Genomic DNA, 24,605 nt, shown 5'->3' with positions numbered 1-24,605 from the left:
GACACATTCCTGGGGTCAGATACATCACATGATCACACTGACAGAACCACAGGCACATAGACACAGGCAACAGAGCATGCACAATGTCGGCACTAGTACAGTGTATATCCACCTTTCGCAGCAATGCAGGCTGCTATTCTCCCATGGAGACGATCGTAGAGATGCTGGATGTAGTCCTGTGGAACGGCTTGCCATGCCATTTCCACCTGGCGCCTCAGTTGGACCAGTGTTCGTGCTGGACGTGCAGACCACGTGAGATGACGCTTCATCCAGTCCCAAACATGCTCAATGGGGGACAGATCCGGAGATCTTGCTGGCCAGGGTAGTTGACTTACAACTTCTAGAGCACGTTGGGTGGCACGGGATACATGCGGACGTGCATTGTCCTGTTGGAACAGCAAGTTCCCTTGCCGGTCTAGGAATGGTAGAACGATGGGTTCGATGACGGTTTGGATGTACCGTGCACTATTCAGTGTCCCCTCGACGATCACCAGTGGTGTACGGCCAGTGTAGGAGATCGCTCCCCACACCATGATGCCGGGTGTTGGCCCTGTGTGCCTCGGTCGTATGCAGTCCTGATTGTGGCGCTCACCTGCACGGCGCCAAACACGCATACGACCATCATTGGCACCAAGGCAGAAGCGACTCACATCGCTGAAGACGACACGTCTCCATTCGTCCCTCCATTCACGCCTGTCGCGACACCACTGGAGGCGGGCTGCACGATGTTGGGGCGTGAGCGGAAGACGGCCTAACGGTGTGCGGGACCGTAGCCCAGCTTCATGGAGACGGTTGCGAATGGTCCTTGCCGATACCCCAGGAGCAACAGTGTCCCTAATTTGCTGGGAAGTGGCGGTGCGGTCCCCTACGGCACTGCGTAGGATCCTGCGGTCTTGGCGTGCATCCGTGCGTCGCTGCGGTCCGGTCCCAGGTCGACGGGCACGTGCACCTTCCGCCGGCCACTGGCGACAACATCGATGTACTGTGGAGACCTCACGCCCCACGTGTTGAGCAATTCGGCGGTACGTCCACCCGGCCTCCCGGATGCCCACTATACGCCTCGCTCAAAGTCCGTCAACTGCACATACAGTTCACGTCCGCGCTGTCGCGGCATGCTACCAGTGTTAAAGACTGCGATGGAGCTCCGTATGCCACGGCAAACTGGCTGACACTGACGGCGGCGGTGCACAAATGCTGCGCAGCTAGCGCCATTCGACGGCCAACACCGCGGTTCCTGGTGTGTCCGCTGTGCCGTGCGTGTGATCATTGCTTGTACAGCCCTCTCGCAGTGTCCGGAGCAAGTATGGTGGGTCTGACACACCGGTGTCAATGTGTTCTTTTTTCCATTTCCAGGAGTGTATTATTGTACTACCTATTGGTAACATATGAAAATTTGTACACAAAAGAATTACAGACATATATGTATATAATATGAAAATATGTGCCAGACCGGGACTCGAGCCTAGATTTCCCACTTATCACAAGCAGTCACCTTAACTCCTTTGGGACCGACCCGAACTTCCATATGTTACACAGTCTATATCTCTATTTATGCCCTATGACATAGTCTCCTACATTGATCACTAAATGCTTGCAGTTATACAGTACTTTGTATTCCCACACTAGTGAGAATGAGATTGTGACAAATTGAGACCTGTGATTTTATTGTCTTTTGCCCACCTTGGCATGTAATATTTACTTGCAGGTAAAGTAAATATTACAGGCTGAGGTGGAGAAAACACAATAAAGTCAAAGGTCTCAATTTGTCGTCGTCTCATTCTCACTTGTATGGGAATACAGAGAATATCTGCAAGCATTTAGTGATGAATGTAGGAGACTGTGGCATTGAGATGTAGATTGTATGACATGTTGAAATTCAGGTTATTCCGGCATGCATGCACAGATAGCCTAACGGTTCAGGCGACCGCTTGCGATAAGCAGGAAATCCAGATTTGAATCCCTTTCTGGCACAAATTTTCACATGTTATCAATAGGTGGCATGCACATCTGTACCTAACACGGCTGAAGCCAAGTTATTCACCACCACCAAATTCTGGTCTGATATTCAGTAAAATATTGTTTACATAAATGTATGTCATTAGTATGATTGTCAGATGTTGAGCGGTTCAATTTCGAACAGTTTTGGACTATTTGAACCAGATAAGAACCAGTTGGACTTCATTTTCCAGGTATTGAAAGGATTCAAATCAGTGATAACACCTCAGATTCTAGAGGGTCTTAATTTGGGTTAATTTCCCCAATTTTGACTTTCTGCTTCCAGTCCTGCTGGCTTAGAATAACATTGCATATAATTGTAGAAATGATCTTTAGAAAAATAATGTGAGAAAGAAAGATGCTGTAATTATTATGTTCACTGGCTACAATAAATCTATGCAGTAAGTGCAACCTACTAATCAGACTTAAATGGATTTGTCTCACCACTTGCACTATTATAATGAATTTTAAACACTAACAAGAATTAGGCAAATGTTTTCTCTATAATTATTGTTGAGTAGTCCTCCTAGGTGGATGTACAGTAGCCCTCAACTACCTCATTTGGTACTAAGAATGGAAAATCCAGGATGGAATGTAACAATATAATGAAAAGGATAGTTGCTACTTGCCACTTAGCGGAGATGCTAAGTCGCAGAAAGATATAACAAAAAGACTGTTGGAAAGTTAGCTTTTGGCCAGCAAGGCCTTTCTCAAAAGTAGACAACATACACACAATCCAGACTAGCACCAGCTGCCAGAGTGTGGTCATGTGTGTGTGTGTGTGTGTGTGTGTGTGTGTGTGTGTGTGTGTGTGTTTTGTGTACTTTTGACAAAGTCCTTGTTGGCCGAAACCTAACTTTTCGACAGTCTTCTTGTTGTGCCTTTCTGCAACTCATCATCTTTGCTATTGGTGAGTAGAAACTATCCTTTTCATAATATTGTTACATTTCATTTGGTACTAAGTTGCACTGAGCTATAGCTCACGGCTCTCTGCCAAGTGTACTCCCCCCTAGGGAAAACTTCAAACATTAAAAAAAAAATCGAAGCTACATTAGTAAGTGAAATAAAGAAAATAGTTACCTTGGGAATCAGTGTAAATGCTGATTTATGGCAACACTTACCTTTCAAAACTAGTTGTTTAAAACAGTGTAGTTTCATAGCTCAAGAGGATTCCATTCCTTTACAATGATTATACAAGCCAAAATGTTTTAAGATTTAGATCATTGTAATTATGTGTGTGTGTTCTTAAACTTCTTGACCTCATTATACTTTTATGGTAATGGAAAGACGTTGGTGAAAAATATATAATAGGAGTAGTGAGTTGTGACAACTCACCATATAGTTGACATGTTGAGTCATCATTAACCCTAGGATGCATATACAGGGCCTCCGAGGCCCTTGTGTGTCTTCATTTTTAAAAAAATTCTGTAATTTTTTGTTTCATTTCAAACTGCTTTCCAGTACTCTTTCACTAACACTGTGACATTCCTCCTATCAAATCTGAATGAGATACCTTTTTAAGTTTTTTGTATAATTCAATACGTTTACCCATACACCGTGAATGCATAAGCAGGGCTTCAGAAGCCCTCACACATTTATAAATGTTCTTTATCCTATATTGTCTTCAACATTTGTTTGGGAGCAGTTATTAATTCAACAATAACTGTACTGGTATTTCCAGCAACAGGAGTGCCAACAGCAGCAGTAGCTGTAGTAGTAATAGTATACCTAAAAAATAATACACACTACTTTCACATATTGGCGATGTCAGTGTATTATTGATCATTTGTTATAAGTTTTATTATTGCATAGCATTGTTATCCTATGCTGCTCTTGTCAGCCTCATTGTTACTGTAGTTTGTTTGTTGCTGCAAGGCCCATATTGTTACGAGTATGACTCGTTTAGTGCTGCACAAGCTGCTGTTCGAAAGACACGCCTTTTGCTCTGGCTTCAACACGCAAAGCAAGAGAGTTAGTACTTGCAAATGCAACTAATTTTAAAAGTGTTGTGGCTCAGTGGTTTGAAGAAGATGATTCTTGTGAGGAAGGAAATATTTTTGAAGATGCAAGTAGTGAAGAATCAGCCAATGAACCTGCAGATGTGAATATTGAGGCAGATGACAATCCTTCCGATAATATTACTTCACCAGAGTCTGAAAATGAAGAACCACCACAAAAAGGTATAGAAGACCACACATACATTAGTCGGAATTGAACGATTTCGAAATTAGATCCTCCTGCAACTTTTTGTACGCCTGTCCATAACATCGTAAAGAAGGCACCTGGTCCAGCCCATGGTTTGAAAACCTGTAAACATAAGGATGCCTTGGACTATTTCGTCTCCAAGGAAATACTAGAGGAAATCATCAACTGCACAAATATTGAAGGCAGAAGAGTGGCTGATTTACGTGCTAAAACGTGGAAAAACGTTTCGCTTGCTGAAATGGAGGGTTTTCTTGGTCTTTTACTGCTTTCTGGTGTTGAGAAGAGTTGGGAGGTCCCTATTAGAGAATTATTCTTGGATGAGAAGGCAAATTCTACAGATAAGGCCACCATGTCAGTAAATAGATTTGAGGATATAAGGAGAATGATTAGATTTGATGACAGGCGTACCCATGAAGCTCGATCTGCAGATGACAAACTTGCAAATGTTCGCTATGTATGGGAACTATTTCTTGACAAGTGTAGAAATAGAGTGATTCCCAATGATTTGCTCACAGTTGACAAACAGCTAGTCCCATTCCGTGGAAGATGCAGCTTCACCCAGTTTTTGCCCTCTAAACCAGCCAAGTATGGCATAAAAATATTTTGGTTATGTGATGCTACATCTGCATATGCTTTAGACGGAATTGTTACACGGGAAGGAAGCCCCATGAACCTATTCAGAAAAATCTTGGATTGAATGTGGTGAAAGATCTTGCTAAAAGCATTGAAGGATCATCAAAAAATATTACTGTTGACAACTTCTTTACTAGTGTGCAGCTGGCAGAAGAGATGCTTCAGAAGCAAATTACAGTGGTGGGAACAATCAAACAAAATAAACCAGAAATTCCTAATAAGATGAAACCATCTGCCTCAAGAGCGATTCATTCCTCTTTGTTTGCATTTAGAGGTGACACATTACAATGGTGAGTTATGTTCCCAAAAAGAAAAATTCTGTAGTTCTCATTAGCACAATGCATCACGACAGAAACATTGATGAAACTCGTGCAAAAAAGATACCAGATATAATAAAGTTCTATAACCCTACGAATGGTGGAGTAGATCAAATCGACCAGAAAATTCGTTATTACACTTGCAAGAGACAAACAAGAAGATGGCCATTTGCATTATGGGTGAATATGATGGACGTCGCAGCAATGAACAGTAAAATTTTATTTTCCACCCAACACCTGACATACCATAGTGAAAGAAGTGATAAAAGGCATTTGTTCCTAAGAGATTTAGCAGAGGAAATGGCAAGACCACTAATGGAACTTCGTATTCAGTTCCCTAATCTTCCAAAGAAAATCGTTGATGACATGCAAAGATGTGGTGTTCAAAAAGCTGTCATATTGCCGAACCAACTACCTGTTTCAGGAAAAAGAAGAAGATGCAATTATTGTCCATATAATAAACACAGGAAAAGTGCTATGACATGCATTAAGTGTAAAACCAACATTTGTAAGGAACATAGTGACGTTCTTTGTGCTTCTTGTTTGTCACATGTTGAAAACTAAGAAAAATGCAATTTTATGTGAACAGTGAATAATAACTTTTTGTCAAAATATTGCCTATACACATAATATTGTGAATAATGAGTATGTTTTAATTGAAGAAATTGGTTGTAATAAATGTTATAAAAGGTAAACTGCAACTTATAAGTGAATTAATAAAATTATTTGTATATGTTGTATGTAAATGGTTGTAACTAATACAAATTGACTCTTTGAGTTTTTTTAAAAAAATAATAAAATGTTAATCAGGCCCACCAGATCCTGTTACTGTATCTCAGGAATTTTTCAATATGACAATAAATTTGACAGAAATAAATTTAACTCCAAAGAATGATTATATGAAAAGAGGAAAATTTTAAATTAGGGCAAGGTCCTGGAGGCCCTGCATATGCATTCATGTGTGTTTTCAGCACTATGCACCCTAGGGTTAAGTGTATAAACAAGACTGAGAATTTGCAGGTGAATCCTCTTTCAGAGGCAGGAGAATACATATACACACACATACATCTGCATAGCTACAGTCAACTAGAGTACTGTAGCCACAAAGATTGTGTGTGTGTGTGTGTGTGTGTGTGTGTGTGTGTGTGTGTGTGTGTGTGTGTGTGTGTTTCTATTAACTCTGAAGAAGGCGCCATACAAACTCTGTCTTGTTATTGCATTCATCAATGACTTGATGTCCCAACTAAATGGGACACTGCTATTTTTATTCCTTCCATAATTAAATAATACTATTGATCGTTTAAAGAACATAATATGCATTATAGAAACCATAAGTATATCAATATTGTCAATGCATTGAAAATTGGGTGAAGTTACTTGACATGTTACTGACTGTGCAGGTACTGATTTTGGAGCAGATTCAGCAACTTAGTGGACCAGTATCACAGCAACTGCTGTCTTCCCACAAGCTTAAGCCAAAGGTTGCAGAAAGTCTAGAGGAACGTCGAAGAGCCATACAAGCAGCTGTTTCTCAGACAAGCTCCGATCAAACACTGCTAAGTACCTCGTGAGTGCTGTATAGTTTCTAGCTCCCCTATACTTGTTATGGAAAACACGTTTCATTTACTTCTGTGAAATGAGTGATTCTTTGAACAATTTTGTGTTTAGCATTGTAGAGATGATAAACACACAATTTCTAGAGATGATAAACACATAATTTCTTTAATGTGTTGTAGATGTAAAAACTAGGAAGGACTGGTTAACAGAAGGAAGTATTTAAGACATTTTGTGGATTATAATCGGTGTGGTTTAATACAGTTGTTCAAAAAGGATATTGCACATCATGTAAAGATATAAACATTAGACATACCAGTTTAAGTGGAATTTGCTTAATATACTTTTTCAAAAATTTGTTTTATTTGGTCTTTGATGCTTTTCAAGAGCAACTGCCAGTAAGAAATCTTCATTACATTCTCCAGTTTTTTAATTAGAGACAACATGTGATACAGACTTCACCTCCCTCCTTAGCTACATTTTACGGGATGCTGGTAAGAGCATTTTGGTTGAAAGATCATTAATGTATGTAATGTATTTACCACTAACTTGGCTTGACCAGATTTGCTCGGTCAGGTTTTCTTTAAACATTCTTCACTATTTGTGTTGTTAGAGGCTCACTTGGGGAGTCATTAACCAAACCCCACAATTCTGTTTTTTAAATAGAGAACAATTTGTTGATAAATTAATTAATATTTATTTTTTCTATCAGTTGTGGAAAAAGTAGCTATATGAATTTTTTCATGCTTACTATCACTTTGATTCACCCTCATTCATATACAATGTTCCCATTTTGAAGCAAGTCATCTTTATCATTTCAGTTCTCATGTTAATAAACTGGAGCACCAAAGAAGCTGGCATAGGCATCCACGTTCAAATACAGAAATACGTAAACAGGCAGAATACGAGGCTGAGGTCGGCAACGCTTTTATAAGACAACAAATGACTGGTGCAGTTGTTAGATCGGTTATCAAGATTTAAGCGAGTTTGAACATGGTATTATAGTTGGCGCACGAGTGATGGAACACAGCATCTCCGAGGTAGCAATGAAGTAGGGATTTTCCCATGCAACCATTTCATGAATGTACTGCGAATGTCAGGAATTCAGTAAAATGTCAAATCTGTGACATCACTGTGTATGGAAAAGGACCAACGATGACTGAAGAGAATCATTCAACATGACACAAGTGCAACCCTTCCACAAATTGCCGCAGATTTCAATGCTGGGCCATCAACAAGTGTCAGCGTGCGAACCATTCAACAAAACATCATCAATATCGGCTTTTGGAGTTGGAGGCCCACTCATGTACCCTTGATGACTGCACAACACAAAGCTTTATGCTTCATTTGGGCCCGTCAACACCAACATTGGACTGTTGATGACTGGAAACATGTTGCCTAGTCGGGAGAGTCTCGTTTCTGATTGTATCAAGCGGATGGACATGTACGGGTATGGAGATGACATCATTAATCCATGGTCCCTACATTTCAGCAGGGGACTGTTCAAACTGGTGGAGGCTCTGTAATGGTGTGGGGGATATGCAGTTGGAGTGATATGGGACCCCTGATACGTCTAAATACGACTCTTGACAGGTAATACGTACGTAAGCATCCTGTCTTATCACCTGCATCCATTCATGTCTATTGTGAATATCCATGGAATTTACAGCAGGACAATGCGACAACCCCACACGTCCAGAATTGCTACAGAGTGACTCCAGGAACACACTTCTGAGTTTAAACGCTTCCACTGGCCACCAGACTCCCCAGACATGACCATTATTGGGCATATCTGCGGTGCCTTGCAATGTACTGTTCAGAAGAGATCTCTACCCCCTCGTACTCTTAAAGATTTATGCACTGCCTTGCAGGATGCATAGTATCAGTTCCCTCAAGCACTACTTCAGACATTAACAGAGTCCATGCAACGACATGTTGCAGCACTTTTGCTGCTTTCGGGGGCCCTATACTATATTAGGCAGGTGTACCAGTTTCTTCGGCTCTTCAGTGTATATTCAATTTCTTTTTACTTATTACAAATATAATTTATCTAATTTAGCATTTTATACTCCGAGACTGAAAGTTCTCAAACATATCATTGAGTATTTCCAGTTCTTGCAGATCATTCTAGATCATATTTCAAAAGCATCAGAGTTCCAATTCTAAAATATCCAAAAAAAATTTGCAAAAATTCCTATAACATTTCAGAAATGCAAGAACCTCCTTAGATTAATTTCCAGAACATTTGGAAACAGTATATGTATTTTCTGAAATTTACATATTTTCAAATAGTTCTTCACTTCAGTATTTTTATATAAAAAAATACATGCCCACCTTTTAAATTGTGTAAGAGTGGAAGGGAGAACTTTGATTTTAACTACTTCTCACCCTCACAACTTACCCAACATCCAAATACTACTTTATTATTAGATATATCAACTTAATACAACATGAAAACATAAAAGTTAACTGATACATAGATACATTGCGTGACAAAAATGTGAAGCATGCGGAAGACATTGTTGAATGTCTGTGAAACTTTGTACACATCCACACCATCAGTGGGTATGTATATGACTGGAGTTGCAGTTCTCTGTAACAGGTAGAAATAACCGCAAGAGTGCTCTAATGTTGTACATCACAACTCAGACGGTAGTGTTTGTTATGGTGCCCTCCTCAGGGGCTCAGCATTCGTTTGCTGAGTACGGGCTTGGTGACCCTGGGGTTCCTGAGCTGGGGACTGGGGTCAGTGCCACCAGTCTCCTGTCACCGTAATCTCTGGGCACGCTTCAGCGACCACTGTGCTGTGGCATGGCAGTGGAACATTGTGTGTCTCAGGGAACGGGGATCTTGGCTGAATCGCAAGGATGGAATAAACCGCCTAAAAAAAAAAAAAAAAAAAAAAAAAAAAACTCAATCTCGAGGTGTGCTGCATGCTGAGGAGATGTGTGGCTGTTGAGGTGGAACAGTCATCAGCGGGCAACTTCTGGAGAATCTGCTGCAGCTCAGTTGTATAAGGCTTACTCAGGCACGTGGGGCTCTGTCAGAGTGGACCCTTATTTCCCTAGCTGCTCGTGGGACCGAAGTGGATCCTCTGAAATCTTTTCCTCCTCCCAGTGGAATGGTTAGGCCGCTGGAAGGTACTAACACCCCAGTTAATAAGAGGGCTTAGCCAGCCCTGCGACGCAAGAGTAAGGCAGCACACAGCAGTAAAGAGTAACAGAACACAGGCTAGTAATCAGAATGTGTTATTAATAATAAAAAGAAAGGAAGGTAGTTTCAAGGTCTTGCCTTTTTACATCTAGAAGGGATAGAAGGAATTGCCGGGACTTTAAAATCTGTAAAGCGGTTACGAAATGGGACGCTGTTGGTTTAAACATATGGTTCCCAACAAGCTGTTAACCTACAGAGTGCTAAGTGCCTGCGCAAATATGCCGTCGATTCAGAGCTCCACTGCTCTGAGCTTCAGCAAAGGTGTTACATCTTTTAGGGACCTCATCGATGAACCACTTGAAGAACTGAAGAGTGAGTGGTCTGCAGAGGGCATTGCGGATGTTCAGAACATTATGAAAAGGTTGGATGGAAATCTGACTCCTTCGTTCTTACCTTCAACACCCCCAAACTCCCGGATCACGTCAAGCAGGCTTTCTTCGCCTAAATATACGGCCATATGTCCCAAACCCAATGCGCTGTTTTAAATGCCAGCATTTTTTGCATACAGCCCTCGGGTGTAAAGGAGAAGTGACATGTGTCAACTATGGTAAGGCCACTCATGAAGGAGTACAATGGCCAACTCGAGTGAGCCCCAGGCACTGCCTGAGCCTGTTCAGTAGCCCAGGACAGCCATTACCACTCCTCCTCCGGCTCAAGCAAAGCCCACAAAACTGCGAAAAGCTACTGTAAAGCAGCGACAGCAAGTGAAGTCAAGTGGTAAACCATCCAACCGTGTCGATCTGATTCTAGGTGATGCTTCATCTGACTCTTCCCCAGAGCTGATGGAATTTGAGGGATGTGTGGGGCAATCATCTCGACCCAAACTGCCCTTCCACCTGCTCCAGTCTGCACAACCTGGTGGAGAGACAGGATGAACATGCTACCCCCGTGATAGACGGTTCCCATACTTCAATGGAATTTGCAGGGGTTCAGGACGCATGTGGAGAAACTTTGTCTACTATCTCAGGGTAGACCACTGTGTCTGTCTCTCCAGGAGACTCTTTTTCATCAATCGTACACCCCTGAGCTTTGAGTGGAGGAGAGAGAGAGAGAGAGAGAGAGAGAGAGAGAGAGAGGGAGAGAGAGAGAGATCACGAATTTACAAGCAGTTGCCATATCAGTGCACTTGCGTCATCTGTTGACAATATGTTGCCTTTATATGCTGTAACATGATGGGCTTGACAAAGAGGCTCTCAATGACCATCTTACACAGCTCTCCCACCCCGTCATCCTTTTGGGTGATTTAAATGCACACAATGTACTCTGGGGCTCTGCAACTACCTGTCCCCGAGGGAGAGCAGTTGTGAGAGGCTTCTTACATCATCATATGCGAATCTGCTAAATAGGGGACAGAGCACGCACTTTTACACTGCAACTGGGTCATTCTCTTGCTTTGCTCTCCAGCCCTCCCCCCCACCCCCTCCCCCCACCCCTGCAGGCCTGGGGGTTATTATAGGCCCGAGGTATTCCTGCCTGTCGTAAGAGGTGACTAAAAGGAGTCTCTCACCTTTTGGCCTTTGTGATGGTCCCCTGTAGGGTTTGACCTCCATCAATCAAAATTTTCCCGAAGAGCGAGCCAGTTGGGGAATGGTGCCTTACATGGTGCATCATGTCCATTGTGCATTGAGATCTTTAGCTCACTTTTTCATCGAGGCATTGCGGTCCCACTCATCCTCCATCTCTTGGACGAGGACACTTTCCTGGGTGTGTTTTCCTCTACCCACTATGCAGTATCGTTTTCTGCGCAGACAATGACCATGGAATTCTTTGCACCTCATATCCAGCATGGTAGTCAGTCCATTGTGGTGGGGCCGCCATGTACCCTGTTGGTTGTAGCCCCCTGACTACACAGGGATCACTCTGCTGATGCCTTCGCCATTAACTCCCCACGTATGCCAAGGACTAGATGCCCATTGCCCTGGGGCATTGGAACTAGCAGCAGTGGCCATCCTGCCAGGTGGCCTTTGCTGCGGCTGGATGGTGCCCGTGGAGAGGGCTCCTGGTCAGAGTGGGTGGCATCAGCCAGATGATGCATGATGAAGCATACCATGTCATCACTTGCTGGTGATCAAATTCCAGTAGTCTCTAAGTGTTCCAGGCCTCAGTACAATGCAAGGAAGTATGATCCTAAATCGTTCCCCTCCCTGGCCACACCATGGGAGGAACGCCAGGCTAAGGATGGTAGCGAACCTTATTCGCCCCGGTACCTTGTATGTGTGAGAGCTGCTGGGGACTCCTTTGTCTCGATGAAGCCTCAGTTTTTTGTAGAGCATTTAGAGGACAAGTAGTATGCGCAATGTGAATATCTGGTCAGTGGTTGACCTATTTCTTCTAAAGCCACTCTGTTTGTCTCCAACTCTCATTTCCACATGTGGAGTAAGCCTGCTGGTTGGAATCTTGGAGAAAACTTTATATGTAGTATTTAGTAGGGAGATTCCTCAATAGTTCTGGCAGTTTAATTTATCTCCTTTTTTATGTATGGGGGACATTATAGCTGTTTTCCACTCATTTGGCATTCTGTCCTCTTGCCAGATATTTTATGAACTGTTTTCCACAGCATTTCTCCACCATATTTGAGAAGTTCGACCTGGATCTGATCTTATTGTTTTTTAAGGTCCTAATGGCTTGCATCACTTCACCCAGTGTAAGTTCTGGTGTTAAGACCTCTGGTCCATAGTAAGTTAGTTCCACCAGTTCCTCTCGTTCTAACCCTTCTACTTCTGGGTTCAGTAACTCTTGGAAGTATTCTGCCCACCTGTCAAATATTTTATTACTCTCCTCTATAAAATCACCTTCTTTGTTCCTACACATATTTGTCCTGGCTTGGAACCCAGTCTTTCCTTCTTTAATCTTTTGGTATTTAGCGACTTTGCTTCTCTTCTAGCTGTTCAATGTCTTCCAGTTTTTTCTTTTCTAGTGCTCTTTTCTTCTGTCTGCAGACCCTCTTCGCTACACGGCGTTTTTTATTATATTCATTCAGATTTGCTCGAGTTCTTTTCTGCAATAATTTCATTCGTGCTATATTACGTTCCTCAATTCTTTTCATACATTCTTTGTCAAACCAATCTTCCTTCGTTTGAGCCTGTTCGTGTCCTAAAACTTCTCCAGCTGCCTCGACGATTTCAGTCTTACATCGTTTCCACATTACTTCTGCATATTTCATTTGACGTGTCAGTCTCATTCTTAATGCTTTCTTCTGTTTTCGTCTGATATTCTCTCCGTATTTCTTCTAATTTCAGTTTCTTAATGTCAAACCTCTTTTGTTTGTGGTCTTTTTGTTTACTCATTAATGAGATCCTTTGCCTATATTTAATTCTCACTAGATGGTGGTCTGAATTGCAGTCAGCTCCACGTCGGGTCCTAACATTCATTATGTCTGATACGTGTCTCCGATCAATCAATATATGGTCTGTCTGATTTCTGGTTTGTCCATCTGGTGACAAATGTTACGAACATCAAATTAACATACACCAGCTTTACATCGACTTCAAACAAACCTATGATAGCATCTCAAGAGTGGCATTGAGGAATGTAATGGAAGAGGCTGGAATACCCAAGAAGCTCATTAAACTTCCTATGATGACTCTCAGTGAAACCAACTGTAAAGTAAAAATACGGGGCGAAATCTCCAGAGAAGTGGAAGTGAAGAAGGGACTTAGATAGGGTGACAATATCTCCTCATTACTGTTCAACCTTCCTAGAAAAAGTCTTAAGTCAGATAGAGTTAAATAAAGGAGGAACCTTCATAAATCATTCACTGCAGTACCTAGCCTTCGCTGACAATGTGGCATTACTTGCATGAAACCACTGCTGTGCTAGGCAAAGCCTATCAACAAGCCTGGAGAAAGGTGCAAGGGAACTTGGCCTGACAGTCAATGTCGAAAAGACATGGCAATGACCAGCCAACAAAACCTACCAAATCTCAGAACAGCTGACAGAAAGTTTGAAAGGGTGAGAGACTTCAAGTACCTTGGGTCAACTATCACTGAGACAAATGACATTGGCAGTGAGGTCAAAGCCAGAATAGCATCAGGCAACAGATGCTACTTTGCCGCATTACCCATGCTTAGGAGTTTACTTTTATCATGAAAATCCAAAATCCTCATTTACAAAACAATTATGTATGGTGCCGAAATGTGGACCATGACTGTAAATGAGGAAAGGATCCTTAGCATATGGGAGAGAAAGGTGCTACGTAAAATATATGGCCCAATATATGATCAAGAAGGTTGGTGCATTTGTACGAATGCAGAACTACAACACCTTTTTGAAGAACATGACATTGTCACTACCATTAAAATAAGAAGACTGCGGTGGGCAGGGCACATGGTCAGAATGGAAGAAGACAGAGCATGTAAGAGGATTTTTGATGGCAAGGCTGGAGGAAGGCAGCGGAGGAGACGCCCCAGAAAGAGATGGGCGGATGGAGTTGAAGAAGGCATGAAAAAGCTGGGTGTCAGAGGATGGAGATGGAAAGCCATGGATTGGATAGAATGGCAGGATATTGTGATGCAGGCCAAGGCCCTTCAAGGGCTGTAGAGCTGAGGAGTAATTAAGTAAGTAAGTACACTCCTGGAAATTGAAATAAGAACACCGTGAATTCATTGTCCCAGGAAGGGGACACTTTATTGACACATTCCTGGGGTCAGATACATCACATGATCACACTGACAGAACCACAGGCACATAGACACAGGCAACAGAGCATGCACAATGTCGGCACTAGTACAGTGTATATCCACCTTTCGCAGCAATGCAGGCTGCTATTCTCCCATGGAGACGATCGTAGAGATGCTGGATGTAGTCCTGTGGAACGGCTTGCCATGCCATTTCCACCTGGCGCCTCAGTTGGACCAGCGTTCGTGCTGGACGTGCAGACTGCGTGAGACGACGCTTCATCCAGTCCCAAACATGCTCAATGGGGGACAGATCCGGAGATCTTGCTGGCCAGGGTAGTTGACTTACACCTTCTAGAGCACGTTGGGTGGCACGGGATACATGCGGACATGCATTGTCCTGTTGGAACAGCAAGTTCCCTTGCCGGTCTAGTAATGGTAGAACGATGGGTTCGATGACGGTTTGGATGTACCGTGCACTATTCAGTGTCCCCTCGACGATCACCAGTGGTGTACGGCCAGTGTAGGAGATCGCTCCCCACACCATGATGCCGGGTGTTGGCCCTGTGTGCCTCGGTCGTATGCAGTCCTGATTGTGGCGCTCACCTGCACGGCGCCAAACACGCATACGACCATCATTGGCACCGAGGCAGAAGCGACTCTCATCGCTGAAGACGACACGTCTCCATTCGTCCCTCCATTCACGCTTGTCGCGACACCACTGGAGGCGGGCTGCACGATGTTGTGGCGTGAGCGGAAGACGGCCTAACAGTGTGCGGGACCGTAGCCCAGCTTCATGGAGACGGTTGCGAATGGTCCTCGCCGATACCCCAGGAGCAACAGTGTCCCTAATTTGCTGGGAAGTGGCGGTGCGGTCCCCTACGGCACTGCGTAGGCTCCTACGGTCTTGGCGTGCATCCGTGCGTCGCTGCGGTCCGGTCCCAGGTCGACGGGCACGTGCACCTTCCGCCGACCACTGGCGACAACATCGATGCACTGTGGAGACCTCACGCCCCACGTGTTGAGCAATTCGGCGGTACGTCCACCCGGCCTCCCGCATGCCCACTATACGCCCTCGCTCAAAGTCCGTCAACTGCACATACGGTTCACGTCCACGCTGTCGCGGCATGCTACCAGTGTTAAAGACTGCGATGGAGCTTCGTATGCCACGGCAAACTGGCTGACACTGACGGCAGCGGTGCACAAATGCTGCGCAGCTAGTGCCATTCGACGGCCAACACCGCGGTTCCTGGTGTGTCCGCTGTGCCGTGCGTGTGATCATTGCTTGTACAGCCCTCTCGCAGTGTCCGGAGCAAGTATGGTGGGTCTGACACACCGGTGTCAATGTGTTCTTTTTTCCATATCCAGGAGTGTATTTAGATGACAAGTTTGGGGAGGTGGAGGGCTTGTCCAAAATGCGGTCAGTCAGTCTTGATAAAAATGGCATCCTCTGCCCAGTCATGGGCATTACTTGCTTGTGACAAGTCTTTTGCAGTCCAACAATGAGCTGCGCACCATTACATCCAGCGCATCCATTGGGGTCCGAGGGATAATCAGGTTGCCACTGGTGCCTTTTTCTTGGCCTTTGAGCGTGACACATTACATGAGAAGGTCAAGGTGATCATCTACCGCTGTGATGTCAAGCCATATATCCCTCCCCAATGCGGTGCTTCAAGTGCTGGAAATTCGGCCATATGTCTTCCCACTGTACCTCCTGCATCACATGTCAAGATTGTGGACATCCATCCCATACCAATACTCCATGTGCCCCGCCTCCCGTCTGTGTCAACTGCGGAGAGCATCATTCCCCTTGCTCACCAGACTGCAGGATTTTACAGCGAGAAAGGAAAATTATGGAATACAAGTCCCTGGACCGACTGACCTACACTGAGGCTAAGAGGAAATTTGAGTGCCTACATCCTGTGGCTATGACCTCCTCTTATGCCGCCGCTACGAGAACAGTTGTAGCCCCTTCAGTTCTACGAGTTCCAGTCGGCTCTCAAAGCCGGAAGACTACACCTGCCCCCTTGATGATGGGGGGCACTTCCCTCCATGTTGCTCCCTCACCACCTATCTCGGGAGCACTGTCCCCCCAACCATCTGGGACAACAGTCCCCACTTAGCCGGAGAAGCGTAAGTCTTCTTCGGCTCCTCTCATCAGGAATAGGTCCGTTGGATCACTCCCTTCCCAGGTTTCTGCTAGTGGGAAAGATGATACACACCAGTGGCTGAAGTGCCCAAAAGCAGCTGGTTATAGGGCTTCACGATTGTCCTCTGTCCTGGAGACGGAATCAGTGACACCCACCCAGCCAGAGAAACCCAAGGATCAGCGAGGGAAATCCAGAAAGAAGACCCCCCCAAAACCAAGGTAATTGTGGTGGCACCCTCACCACCGCTGCCTACAAGCTCTGCGTCCGAGGGTGAGGTGAAGATCGTGGCGTCTACTGAGGACCTAGATCTCACCAGACCCTCAGACTCAATGGATGTAGCCTGTTCAGGAAACAAGTCGGTGGCAGCAGGTGACCCTGAGGTGTAGACTGCCTCATTGAGTGTTTCATGCCTTCCCAGTCTGACGATCACATCATCCTCCAGCGGAATTTCGGCAGATTTTTCCACCACCTGGCTGAGCTACGGCTTTACACCTGCTTTCTGCATTGCCCTCCAGGAAACATGTTTCCTGGCAATGCGGACACCGGTCCTTCACGGCTACAGGGGATATTACAATAACCGTAGCGATTGTAATAGTGTCATGTGGAGTTTGCGTTTATGTCCTGAACTTGGTATGTAGTGAACCTGTGCCCCTTCAAACTCCTCTTGAAGCTGTGGCTGTCAGGATATGGACGATGCAGGAAATAACTGTCTGCAACGTATATCTCCCTCCAGATGGTGCGGTACCCCTTGAACGCATTGGCTGCACTGATACATCAACTCCCTAAACCTTTCCTACTTTTGGGAGGTGTTAATGCCCATAACCCCTTGTGGGGTAGCACCATGCTTGCTGGCCATGACAGAGATGTGGAAAATTTGCTATCCCAACTTGACCTCTGCCTCTTAAATACTGGGACCGCCACACATTGCATTGTGGCTTATGGTAGTTACTCGGCTATTGATTTATCAGTTTGCAGCCCAGGACTTCTCCCATCTATCCACTGGAGAGTACATGACGACCTGTGTGATAGTGACCACTTCCCCATCTTCCTGTCACTCCCCCAGCATCATGCCCACGGATGCCTACGCAGATGGGCTTTAAACAAGGCAGACTGAGTAGCCTTCACCTCTGCTGTCACCGTTGAATCTCCCCCACATGGTGCCATCAATGTTGTGATTGAGCGGGTCACTACAACAATCCTTTCTGCAGCGGAAAATGCCCCCAGTGGAAGACAGTCCCATGGTGGTTGCCGGAAGCCACTGAGGCAATTAAAGAGTGTTGGGAGAGGTACATGTCGACTACTGGGTGCCATATGTCACCTTCCAAAGTCTGGGCGAAGATCAGACGTCCTTTTGGGTACCAGACCTCAACAGGTGTCCCTGGCATTAACATCAATGGCATGCTCTCTACAAATGCAGACACGATTGCCAAGCACTTCGCTGAGCACTATGCTCGAGCCTGTGTGTCAGAGAACTACCCCCCAGCCGTTCGCACCCTCAAACGTCAGATGGAAAGGAAAGTCCTCTCGTTCACTACACACCATTGTGAACCCTATAATGCCCCCTTTACAGAGTGAGGGCTCCTTAACACCCTTGCACATTACCCCAGCACAGCTCCTGGGCCAGATCAGATCCACAGTCAGATGATTCAACATCTCTCATCTGACTACAAGCGATATCTCCTCATCATCTTCAACTGGTCTGGTGCGATGGTGTCTCTCCATCACAATGGCGAGGAGCACCATCAATCCGGTGCCAAAAACCCAGTAAAAATCCACTTGATGTGGATAGCTATTGGCCCATCAGCCTAACCAACTTTCTCTATAAGCTGCTCTAATGAAGGGTGTGTCAGCAGTTGGGTTGGGTCCTGGAGTCACTTGGCCTACTGGCTCCATGTCAGGATGGCCTCTGCCAGGGTCGCTCTACCCCTGATAATCATATGTCCCTCAAGTCTGCCATCCGAATAGCCATTTTCCAATGCCAACACCTGGTTGCCGTCTTTTTTGACTTATGTAAAGCACATGACAAGACCTGGCGACATCGTATCCGTGCTACATTTTATGAGTGGGATCTCTGGGGCCCACTCCCAATTTTTATCTGAAACTTCCTGTTGTTCCGTACTTTCCGTGACCAAGTTGGTGCCTCCCATAGTTCCACCTGTATTCAGGAGAATGGCGTTCCACAGGGCTCTGTATTGAGTGAGTGTATCTCTATTTTTAGTGGCCATTAACAGCCTAGGAGCAGCTGTAGGGCCGTCGGTCTCCCCTTCTCTGTATTCGGATGACTTCTGCATTTCGTATTGCTCCTCCGGTACTGGTGTTGCTGAGCGGCACCTACAGGGAGCCATTCACAATGCGCAGTTGTGGGCTCTACCCCCATGGCTTCCAGTTTTCAGCCGCAAAGTTAGGTGTGTCATCCACTTCTGTTGGCATCGTACCATTCATCCGGAAACATAACTTTATCTTAATGATGATCCACTCTGTGTAGTGGAGACATATTGACTCTTAGGGCTAGTTTTTGACGCCCAGTTGACTTGGTTGCCTCACCTTCGTCAGCTCAAGCGGAAGTGCTGGCAGCACCTCAATGCCCTCCGCTGCCTGAGTAACAGTAACTGGGGTGCAGATTGCTAGACACTGCTGCAGCTCTACAGAGTCCTTGTTCAATCTTAGCCTTGACTATGGGAGTCTAGTTTACGGTTCATCGGCACCCTCAACGTTTCGTTTACAGTTTGGCAGCACCCTCAGCGTTGCGTTTACTTGACCCAGTACACCACTGTGGCATTCACCTAGCGACGGGAGCTTTTAGAATGAGTCCGGTGACCAGTGTCCTGGAGGAGGCCAGAGTCCCTCCATTGCTGATCCGACTTGCACAACTGCTAGCCAGGTTGTAGCCAGGTATGTTGCACACATTCTTAGTTCTCCTGAGCATCGGAATTACCGTCTCCTTTTCCCACTTGTGGCAGTTCATCTCCCGCATCAGGGCTCACGATTGCAGTTTGTGTGTGATCCCTTCTCTCCGAACTGTAGTCCTTCTCTTTACCACCTCTACTTGAGGTCCAGTCATGTACACCTCCATCGAAGCTTTGTCTGGACCTTTTGCATGGCCCTAAGGACTCTGTTAACCCCGCCGCTCTCCGCTGTCACTCCCTCTCGATTCTTGAAATGTTGCGGAGCTCTGAAGTTGGTTATACTGATGGCTCGATGGCTGATGGTAATGTTGGCTTTGCCTATGTCCACAGAGGCCCTGTTGAACTGCATTCCTTGCGAGATGTCGGCAGTGTTTTCACATCCGCTCATGCCCTGGCGAGTCATTTCTCCTGTGTACTGACTCCTTGAGGAGCCTACAAGCTATCGACCAGTGCTACCCTTGCCATCCTTCGGTAGCGTCCATTCAGGAGCCTATCTATGCCCTGGAATGGTCCTGTCATTCAGTGGTGTTTGTGTGGTCCTCAGAACACAGGCAACGAGCTTACTGACAGGCTGGCCAAACAGGCTACACGGAAACCACTCCTGGAGATCGGCATCTCTGAAACTGACCTGCGTTCTGTCTTATGCCGCATGGTTTTTCAGCTTTGGGAGGCGGAGTGGCATAACAGTATGCACAACAAACTGTGTGTCATTAAGGAGACGGCGGATGTGTGGAAGTCTTCCCTGCGGGCTTCTCGCAGGGAATCAGTTGTCCTTTGTCAGCTCCGCATTGGCCATACGTGGCTCACACATGGTTACCTCCTCCGAGGCAGGGACCCACCTCAGTGTCGCTGTGCCTCCGAAATGACAGTCATCCACCTCTTGCTGGACTGCCAACTTTTAGCCACTTTGCGGCAGACTTTTAACTTTTCCAGCACACCCTACCTTTGGTGTTGGGCGATAGTGCCTCAACGGCAGCTTTAGTTTTACGTTTTATTCGTGAGGGTGGGTTTTTTCATTTGATCTGAGTTTTAGTGCATGTCCTTTGTCCCTCTGTATCCTCCACCCTATGACTTTTAGGGTGGAGGTTTTAATGTGTTGCAGAGTGGCTGGCTTCTCCTTTTTTTATTCTCATGGTCAGCCAGCCATGGTAATCTACTTTCTTGCTTTTAATCTCCTCTTCCTGCTTCTTGTGTCTCTGTGGCTTTCTTGTCCTGTCTTGTCCATTGTAGTGTTTGTTGTCCTCCTGCCATTCTTCTGATTCTTCCTTTCTCATGTTACTGTGCTGTAGGTCGTCTTTGTTTTCTTCTTTCCCTTGAGTAATTGTTCTACTGGGAACAAGGGACCGATGACATCACAGCTTGGTCCCCTCCCCCCCTCCCCCTTCCCTTTTAAATCATCCAACCAACCAGCCCTTGCTCACATGGCTCAATGGGAAGTGGTCGCTGACTTGCATGGCAGTGATCACTTCCCCATCTGGGTCCACTTGCCAAGTGGGGTGGAACCCGACAGGAAGCCACTGCGATGGGTGCTCCGTAGAGCAGATTGGACACTTTACGGGCAGCTAGCCCAGTTTGAACACTGTGCTGATGTTGAGGAATGGGTGGATCATATTACCAAAATGATCCATCACGCTGCTGCAGCATCCATTCCACAGTCCACGGGACAACAGGAGAGGCACCTTGTCCCTTGGTGGAGTGACAAATGTCACCCTGCAATCAGGACTAGGTGTGCAGCTCTGCATAGGTTAAAGTGTTGGCCGACTGCGGAGAATATTGCAGCCATACGTGTGGCGAGGGCAAAGTGTCGCCGGATTATTTGAGAGAGCAAGAAGAGGTTGTGGCAACAGTTCCTGAACACCAGTTGTATGGGAGGCCATCAGGAGAATTTCAAGAAGACGTTGGGGGTGCCCCATGGCTACTGTAATGGGGAACGGAACTCTCCAAACCAGTCCAGAAGACATTGCCCAGATGATGGCAGCCTATTTTGCCACAGTTACTGCAACCACCAGTCAGGATCAAGCTTTCTAGCATCATAGAGCAGTTACTGAAAGGAGCAGTTTGGATTTCCGGTCCACCTCTGACAAAGATTACAACTGTGATTCTTGAGTTTCTCCCAGCGTATTTGATAATCAAAATATCCACGGGTGTACTGCCGGTCTACAGTGTCCAACGGGCACAATATTTCGGCGAACATACATGTCGCCATCATCAGGTGAACTGACGGACTGAGCTCCTGTGAACGTGCCGGCACGGAGATCCGTACAGCTGCTCAGGGGGAACTGGGTTTGGTCGCGGCGGCGGCCGATTTAAATACCCTCCACCCGCGGCGCGCTCACTCCGCCGTCCGCACCCCGCGCCACGGTCGCGCGGTGAAACAGATTGCGACGGCGTCTGAGATGACGTTGGTGTGATGGCTCTGTCTGCCGTGGTCGTCACAACTGTACATTTGCTCGATTTACTCTTGATTAACCCAATCGCTGGTTCCCAAGCCTTGCTAAGATTATAGCCACAGTCACGATTTATGAGGTCGTCATTGGTGCGAATTTCGATGGCCTCTCTAACAACGCTGTCCCAGTATCTCGACGTCTGTACCAGAATCCTCGTGCGTTCATACTCCATAGCGTGATTTTCCGACAAACAATGTTCAGCGACCGCCGACTTGCTCGGATACATCAGTCGAGTGTGCCTCTGGTGTTCACGGCATCGATCCTTGACGGTACGCATCGTCTGACCAATATACGACTTGCCACATTGACACGGAATCTGGTATATGCCGGCCTTCCTCAAACCGAGGTCATCTTTGGCACTCCCCACCAGTGCACGAGTTTTATTCGGAGAGCAAAACACAGTTCCGACCCGGTGTTTCTTCAAAATGCGGGCGATTTTCCCCGAGAGTGCGCCTGTATATGGGATAAACGCAGTGCCTACCTCCTCCCTCGTGATTTCATCCATCTCTACAGGTTGGGCTGTAGCGGGTGGGCGGAGAGCACGTTGAACTGCTCATTCTCCATGTGGGAGCTGGATTCTGCATTGTCTGTGGCTCGTGACACATCCCCTGGTCACAACAAAATCCATTTCATTATGCTGTGACGTCTCACGAACTGAAACAGGGGGACCATCCTTGCACTTTTTAATGCCACTTGGGCGTCAGGTCACTATCCCGATTCGTGGCGTGAGGCCAGTATGATTCCTCTTTTAAAACCTGGATAAGGACCATACGCGCCAGAGTAGTTATCGCAGTGTTGCCCTCACAAGCTGCCTGGGAAAGACCTTTGAGCAGATGGTCAACTGCCGCCTGGTCTGGATGTTAGAATTCAGGCAACTCCTTAGTTGCTTTCAGTGTGGGTTCAGGAGGTATCGCTCAACCTTTGATAATCTGGCCCTTCTGGAGGTGGCTATACAACAGGGTTTCCTGCACCAGCCTCACCTTTTAGGAATATTTTTTGACATTGAGAAGGCCTACAGTACTACTTGGAGACATCTTATGCTCGAGCAGCTTCACGACTGGGGTTTTTGTGATTGTCTTCCCATTTTTATTCAGTCCTTTCTCTCGCCACGGTATTTTCGATACTGTGTTGGTGATGTCCTATCTGATCACTTTTAACAGAAGAACAGTGTCCCTCAAGATAGTGTTTTAAGTGTGACTGTCTTTGCTATAGCTATTACTAGTATTATGTCAGCAGTGCAAAGTCCTGTCCAGTGTTCTTTGTTTGCGGATGACTTCTCTGTTCCTCTTCCAGCCTTGCCACGACAACACATAAGTTGCAACTAACTTTTTGATGTTTGGATGAATGGGCGCAGAAGAGTGGTTGTAAGTTTTCAACCGAGGAGTCTGTGTGTGTTCTCTTTAACTGTTCTTGTTCCATTTTAAACTTTCCCGAGTTGAGGATGAGGGACACTGTTTTTAATTTTACAGACACAGTAAGGTTTCTGGGCCTTATATTTGACAGCAAACGTACATGTTTTCCACATCTTAAGGACCTGAAGAAACGCTAACTTAAGGCTCTCAGTATTTTAAAATGTTTTAATGACACTACATGGGGAGCAGACAGGACGACAGGGTCTGCTCCGGTTTTATAGGGCATTTGTGCGATCTCAATTCGATAATGGGTGCACAGTGTATGGGTCTGCCAGACCTTCTTATTTGAAAATGTTGGACACGGTGCATCATGAAGGCATTCGGCTGGCCACTGGGGCATTCAGAACAAGTTCCATACCAAGCCTCTGTGCAGAGGCTGGTGAATCACCACTTCACATCAGGCGACGACTTCTTCTGGTGCGCCAGATACATAAAACACTGTCCACACCATACACACCTGCATACCATACCGTTGCTCGGCTTCCACTGGCACGGCTTTTTCATACCTGGCAACATGCAACGAGGCCCTATGGGATTCACGCACAGGATTGCCTTTTAGAGATGGACATGGCTAGTCTTAATATACTGATGGCTTCAAACAAGGGGATTCCCTAGGCTGCTCTGTAGTGTTCTCAGACCGTGTCACCAGGATTCGCCTTCCTGCCCAGTGTACCGTTTTTCACACATACCTTTCAATTACGGGATCCCCCCTTTTGTGATGCACGTGGTGTGCACATCTCTGTTCCCCACATTTTAACAGAGTGCATTTTATACCGTGATGCATGGGCAGCAGCAAAAATTGGTGGGGGTGGTCTGCCCTCTATTTTGGCTGATGATGAGACGAGTGTAATTAAGGTTTTAAAGTTTTGCAATGTGTCTGGACTCTGGCCTAAACTTTTAGGCTGGAGGTCTTAGTGTGTTGCACAGTGGCTGGTGCCTCCTTTTTTTCTTTGCGGTCCGCCAGCCACATCCAACTGCTCTATTGTTTATCTCCTTCTACCACTTTCCTCCTGTGTCATTCATGTTTTACTACTGATGCCATACTTCATCCCGTGTTTTGGTGTGAGTCCACATAGTTTTCTACCCTTTGTTATATGTGTTTTATCTTTATGTACTGGGTATTTTACTGTCACTCCTCTCAATCCTTTTTTGTGCGG

The 24,605-nt window shown here is 45.8% G+C and overlaps 1 protein-coding gene across 1 annotated transcript in view; it reads left to right on the top strand.

Annotated features, from left to right (window-relative positions):
• LOC126236674 (TATA-binding protein-associated factor 172) overlaps positions 1-24,605 on the top strand; it is a 320,919-nt gene that overhangs the window by 85,770 nt on the left and 210,544 nt on the right. Inside the window, exon 16 of the mRNA XM_049946158.1 lies at positions 6,551-6,717. Coding sequence (XP_049802115.1) covers positions 6,551-6,717 — 167 coding nt within the window. The remainder of the gene's footprint in view (positions 1-6,550; positions 6,718-24,605) is intronic.

This window comes from Schistocerca nitens, chromosome 2 (genome assembly GCF_023898315.1).
Source record: "Schistocerca nitens isolate TAMUIC-IGC-003100 chromosome 2, iqSchNite1.1, whole genome shotgun sequence".
NCBI lineage: Eukaryota > Metazoa > Arthropoda > Insecta > Orthoptera > Acrididae > Schistocerca > Schistocerca nitens.
Note: the sequence above shows the minus strand (reverse complement) of the source record. Positions and strands in the feature narration are given on the sequence as shown.